This window comes from Pistacia vera, unplaced genomic scaffold, assembly GCF_008641045.1.
Source record: "Pistacia vera cultivar Batoury unplaced genomic scaffold, PisVer_v2 Contig630, whole genome shotgun sequence".
In the NCBI taxonomy this organism is placed as follows: Eukaryota; Viridiplantae; Streptophyta; class Magnoliopsida; order Sapindales; family Anacardiaceae; genus Pistacia; species Pistacia vera.
In genome coordinates, this window is record NW_022196480.1 from 286,737 (window position 1) to 292,736 (window position 6,000).

At 38.7% G+C, this 6,000-nt stretch overlaps 1 protein-coding gene across 1 annotated transcript; it reads right to left on the minus strand.

The window, feature by feature from the left end:
* Nucleotides 1-92: 92 nt before the first annotated feature.
* Nucleotides 93-5,725, minus strand: LOC116111293 (ABC transporter C family member 3-like). Its single transcript, XM_031397494.1, has 9 exons — nucleotides 3,133-5,725; nucleotides 2,880-2,966; nucleotides 2,139-2,789; nucleotides 1,783-1,947; nucleotides 1,143-1,437; nucleotides 826-1,040; nucleotides 441-746; nucleotides 249-312; nucleotides 93-151 (listed from the first exon to the last, which is right to left on the minus strand). The coding sequence occupies exons 1-9, from the start codon at nucleotides 5,518-5,520 to the stop codon at nucleotides 93-95; spliced, it is 4,230 nt and encodes a 1,409-aa protein (XP_031253354.1). The 5' UTR covers nucleotides 5,521-5,725.
* Nucleotides 5,726-6,000: the final 275 nt, after the last annotated feature.

The following is a 6,000-nucleotide window of genomic DNA, read 5'->3' on the forward strand; positions in this document are numbered from 1 at the left end:
AGATTAACACAATACTATTTTCGTCATCATCAAGAAACTCAGCAGAACTGTGTTTTATATTAAGGTTTTACCTTCAAATTTCAGTTTACTTCTCAAAACTGGAATTGGATCTCAAATTTCAGTTTACTCCAATTTTCTCCATTCTCAGTAACTACAAAATCCATATTTCCATATACAATAAAATTTATGTGCCTTAATTAGGTTCGAAAAATTTGGAAATCACAGAAGAGGAAGAAGAGGAGGCAGACCTTTGGAATCTAGCTTCCCTTCCTTCTTTCTTACTTCATCTCCTAGTTGGCACTTATCCAATGCCTAAAACAATTTAATTAAATGTTAGCAAACCATCTTCAAGAACAAAGACTGAAATCCCTGAATGTCAGATTTAGTAGGAAAGGTAACAAGGAAAAACTTCATACTACAATCAAATTAAATCAACCTACCTCCCATATTTGCTCGTCTGTGTATTCTTCAAGAGGGTCCAGGTTGCTTCGTACAGTTCCTTCAAACATGGTTGGATCTTGAGGAATGATGCTTAGTCTTGACCGTAAATCATGCAGTCCAATTGATGAGATATTGATTCCATCTATCATAACCTGACCGGCTGCAGGTTCAACAATCCGGAAAAGTGTTTGAATGAGAGTAGATTTACCACTTCCAGTTCTCCCAACAATGCCAGTTTTCATCCCTCCCGGAAAAGTGCAAGTGAGACCTCGCAGCACAAGTGGCATGTGTGGGGCATATCGGACCTACGCCCGAACCATAATAATTGATTATGCATATGTCATTGAAGAATGAGAGAATGGAAGTATAAAACCAGTAAATTACCTGTAGATCATGGATGTGAACTTTTCCATGCGATGGCCAAGAACGGTCGGGCCGGCTTTCTTCTATTACAAGAGGTGGCTCACTAGGAATACAAGTGTATTGAAGTATTCTCTCAACTGAAATAATCTTGTTCTCAAGATTGCAAAGATTCCATATGACCCAAGCTTGTAACATGTTTAGATTGAGCCCGTATGTCACAGCCAATCCCGCAAGTGCTTTAAAAAAGAAAAAGAAAAGAAACAGTTCCTTCAATCTCTGCTTTAACATTTACTGTCAATACCCAGAAACATTAGCAATAAGATAGCTTAATCAATCACCTGGATCAATTACACCCTTCGGGATAGAAATTAGGAAAATCAAAGAAAAGGCAAATGTTATAGAAGACAACATATCCAGGCGGAAGCATAGCCATTCCATTGCAGCAGCACTATGGAATTTGGGCCGAGAATATCCATCCATCAGTTTCATATTTGTGTCTTTGAACCTCGATTCTTGATCAAAGCTCCTGATAGTTGTTGACCCGGAAATTGTTTCAGCAAAATGTTGAATCACTGGAGCTTTGCATACTCCAATTAACCGTGAAAGTTCTCGTGCCGAAGGTAAGTAATATTGCTGCAAAATTATATCACTGTCAGAAATCAACCATCAGAAAATGGTAAAAACTATGGCAATGAACGGACTTCGCATAATCACATTATATTAACTCTTCTGTGGAAATTCTGTAACTTAGAAAATAAGGGAATACAGATATGACCAAGAGCATTTTAATAACTATGTTTTATACGCAATTATAACTAGATGCATAATCCAGAAAATCAACAATTCTCATAGAAAAACTATATAAAACAAAAGACAATACAAAAAAACATGAGGTAATAGTCAAGATTGCATAGGAGATTTGATGCAAAGCCATAATTTGGCATAACTTAGAAGAGTCGCCAAGAGCAGAAGGATTACCTGATACCAAATGCTGGTGGCGATCACAGGGATAAAAACAAGAAAAACCTGCCATGCAACCTGAGACATCACTATAATGATTCCTAGAAGCTGGATCATTGAGAATGCAAAAGCCCCAACTTGAAACGGAATGTTCAAGTCCAACGCACTTTGATCGGTAGAAGCCTATACAAGCAAAAGCACAAAAATTAAGAATATTCAAATTTTTAATATTTGGTATAATATTGATATTCAAAAAATTAGGAAAACACAGAAAAACATTACTCTGTTGCAACCAGAGAAGACAATTTTGAAAACAATTACGCCAATGTTAAATCACCTGATATCACAAAAAAAAGATATATATAAACACTCACTCTGTTTATAATTCGTCCACTTGGGGTTGCATCAAAGAAGGACATGGGGGCACGGAAAATGCACAGATGCATCTTATTAAAGAGAATACTGGCCGTTTTGTATCCAGCCGTTACAAGAAGTGTTGCTCTGCCAAGGATGCAAAAGGAACTGCCAATAGCCAAAGCTACGTACACAATTATTAGTGTAGAGCCCCCAACAGGTGGTTTTGCATCCTCAGACACAGGAGTTGCCCAAGCCATCCAATAATTGCTGCCTATTTGAAGGGTCTGAAAGAGAATCTGTGCCAACAATATAAATGGCACAAGGGCTCCTCCATATGCTGTAGTGATATACTTCCAGTACACTGAAAACCCAACTCTACCTTTCTCTCTCTCTTCTTCTTGCACAAGCTGCCCTTTTGCCTCTGCTACTTCATCTGCTTTATCATTCTGAACATCTTGATGTTTTTCATTTTTAGCAACACCACCATTACTACTTGTGCTACAATTTTCTTTGCTAGTACTTATTTTTTCAGAAACATGCCCACCCTCTATGAAATCAAGAGCTGACAAAGCTTGCTTATGTGCACCCACAAGTTCCATAAAATCAGTTCCTGTATTAAGAATTTCAGTGTACTTTCCAGCTTGTGTAATCTTTCCATCCTTCATCACCTAACAAAGCAAGGTATGAATAGATTTAATGTGTTTTGAAAATGAAGCCATGGAATCCAGTAGAAAAGAAGAGTAATATAAATTGCTCACCAAGATAAGATCAGCAGCAGGTAAGAACTCCACTTGATGAGTAACATAAATCACCGTTTTTGAACTCAAAGCACCCAGCAATACTTCCTGCACAGAAGAATAAGTATCCGTTCCATTAAGTATTTCCTTAAAGAAGAAAATTAAAAATAAACGGTCTAACGGCAAAGCACTCATCTCATGCATAGGGCAATATTAGTTGAATAAACTTAAATTCAGCAAGAAGTAAAAGCATTATGATAGAAACAGAAGTAACCTTAAAGAGGTGAGATCCTGTATGCGCATCCACTGCACTAAAAGGATCGTCAAACAAATAGATATCAGCATCCTGGTACAGAGCACGCGCAATCTGTATCCTTTGCTTCTGTCCTCCACTCAAATTAATTCCCCTCTCACCTATAACAGTCTGATCACCAAAAGACAGGATCTCCAAGTCCTTCTTCAGGGAACATGCTTCAAGAACTCTGTCATACCTTTCTCTGTCCATTTCCTTACCAAACAAGATGTTGTCTTCAATCTTGCCACTCTGTATCCACGGCGACTGAGCAACATAAGCCTTTGTACCACACAGCTTAAGGTTACCAGAAATCTTGGGTACTTCTCCCAGGATACACGAAAGTAAGCTTGATTTACCCGAACCAACAGTACCACAAACTGCAATCCTCATGCCATGGAACACTTTCAAGTTGATATCCCTTAGCGTTTGATTTGGGGAAGAAATATTCCAGGAGAAGTTTGCATCAACTATATTTATTGCTGTATCAGAACTATCTCTTGGCTGCTTCTCTATAACATCAGTCTGCAAGTCATCAAGACATAGAAAAGATGCAAGTCTATCAAGCGAAACCTTAGTCTGAATGATCATTGAAATTGTGTCAGGAAGATTATAGATTGGCTCTTGAAGAATCCTGAACGTTGCAAGAGCAGATAAGATCTTGCCCGACTCAAGCGGGATTCCTAAAAGCATACAAGCGCCAAAAGTGGCCACGGACACAAAAGTAGGAGCACCCCAGAAGACAAAACTGGTCATCGCTGAAGTGTAAACATATTTTTTCAACCATCCAGCCTCACTCTTTCGGAGCTCAACAACCTTAGACAAAAACTTCATCTCCCATCCCTGAAGTTTAAGAATTCTCATGTTCCTTAAAATCTCAGAAGTTGCCTTCATCCTCTTATCTTTTGATTCCATCAACTTGTCTTGGAACCTCTCTTGCAATCTCCCCAAAGGAAAATTCGCCAGCATAACAATTATTGTTGCCAATAGAGTTGCAATCGATGCAAGCCCAAGATTTTTATACAAGATCACCAATGCCAAAGCAACTTGCACAAGCACCATCCAGGGATCATGCACGTACCAGCTGAAGTCACCAACTCTCTCAGCATCAACAGTCATGAAATTAATGATTTCCCCGCTGGTATGCCCCTGCTTCGCCTGACATGAAAGTGTCAAAGCCTTGTTGTACACCATTGCAATAAGAACTGCTCGGATCCTAATTCCGAGCTGCTGCAACCGAAAGAACCAGTTCCTCTGGGAGAGGCACTCCACAAGTTTCGCAACAAAAAACACCGAAACCAAAACATACCCCTCATTTTCAAATTCCCGCTTCCCATTGAGGTATTGCACAAAAGTGTCAATGAGATAGGGGCCAACATATGAGGCCATTGTGTATAAAAGAGCAAGGAAACCTGTTAACAGAATTTCCTTCCATGCTGACCAGACCACTGCCTTCACCAGTTTTATAGTGGTAACGCCACCCTCTGCCTCAAGCTTACTTCTGAAAATTGGGAAGGCCCCAGCTACACTATCTTCCTTATCTAACTGAGGGACGTCCTCTAGGTCTAATGTTTTCTTATTGCCGACAGCAATCAGAGAACCCATCCAAGAGAAAGTTAAAAGACTAAATAGACCAGCATTTGAATAAGGGGTCACTTTATCAGCCCCTTTGGACTTGATTCTTGACCCTACATTTGAATTACCATTCAAAAGTGGTTCTTGAAGGAGGGTGTCTTCACCCTCACTTCTCTTCACAAACCCCACATAACAGAAAAACAACCCACTGATAAAAGAGACGACATCAGAAACCAAATACTGAATTGGTAAAGACACATGGTTTTTGTAAAGAAGAACGTCAATAACAAGACAATAGCAGGAGATAGACATGAAAGAACCCCACCAAACTCTCAATAAAAATGGGAACTTTTGTTCAGCGGAACTAAAAAACTGAGTATGTAAATAAACACAAATTGAACCCCAACCAAGTGTTCTCAGCACAAAATCAAAAAGGGTCACCAGTTTATCATCCGACCAACCATTTCTATACCAATAGAAGTAACTTAATAAACACAACACAAGATTAAACACTGAAACACCTAAACAACAAACAAAAGTCCGCTTATACCACAAAACCCCTCGGTTCTTAAACCTCTCCTTCGACTCCTCAGTACTATGACTAACACTCGCTCGCAGTTTCTTCCAAACCCACGAGAGAAATAACACAAGTAACAAAACTAAGTGCAACGAAGCGGAGAACCCACGTAGGAAAATGGGTTTAAGAAGAAAATTAGTACCTGAATACATGAGTGAAGAAGAAGAGTGTGTAAAGAAAGTTAACAAAACAACCTTTGCTGAATCAAAAAGTTCCATTTTTTAGAGAGTTTATAGCAAAAAGAGGTGTACTTCGAAGCTTTGAGGTTTCTACCTGTGAATATTGAAGACTCAATTTGATGTGTGTTTATATATATCAAGGGAGCCCAAAAGAGACAAACAGATAGTCAAAGACGGATTCTTGGAAGATAGTTAACGTGTCCACCAAGACTGGGGAGACGGAGAGAGCTAAGAACTGAAGCTAAAGGGGAACAAAAACTTGGCTTTTTTTTTCCAGGGAAGGAGCGTGGACAGTGAGAGGCTGAACCTCACGTCAATACGAGATCTTTAATGTTATCAATTATGATTGTTCAATAATGTACGGTACTGATTATAAAAATTAGTTAAAATAGGTGTAAATTAGTTAAACACCTTAATTATTAAAAAAAAGTTTAATAATTATATATGGTAATATTACTAAATTTGATAGCCCTTATGATAGAATGCATCATCAAAAGCTAGTTTAAAAGGTACTTCGGG

Coding starts and splice junctions, on each gene's coding strand:
- LOC116111293 (XM_031397494.1), bottom strand. CDS start 5,520: ATGGAACTTTTTGATTCAGCAAAGGTTGTTTTGTTAACTTTCTTTACA. Junction 1,948..2,138: donor GTGGACGAATTATAAACAGA/GTGAGTGTTTAT, acceptor TTGCTTGTATAG/GCTTCTACCGATCAAAGTGC. Junction 1,438..1,782: donor CCACCAGCATTTGGTATCAG/GTAATCCTTCTG, acceptor ATAATTTTGCAG/CAATATTACTTACCTTCGGC.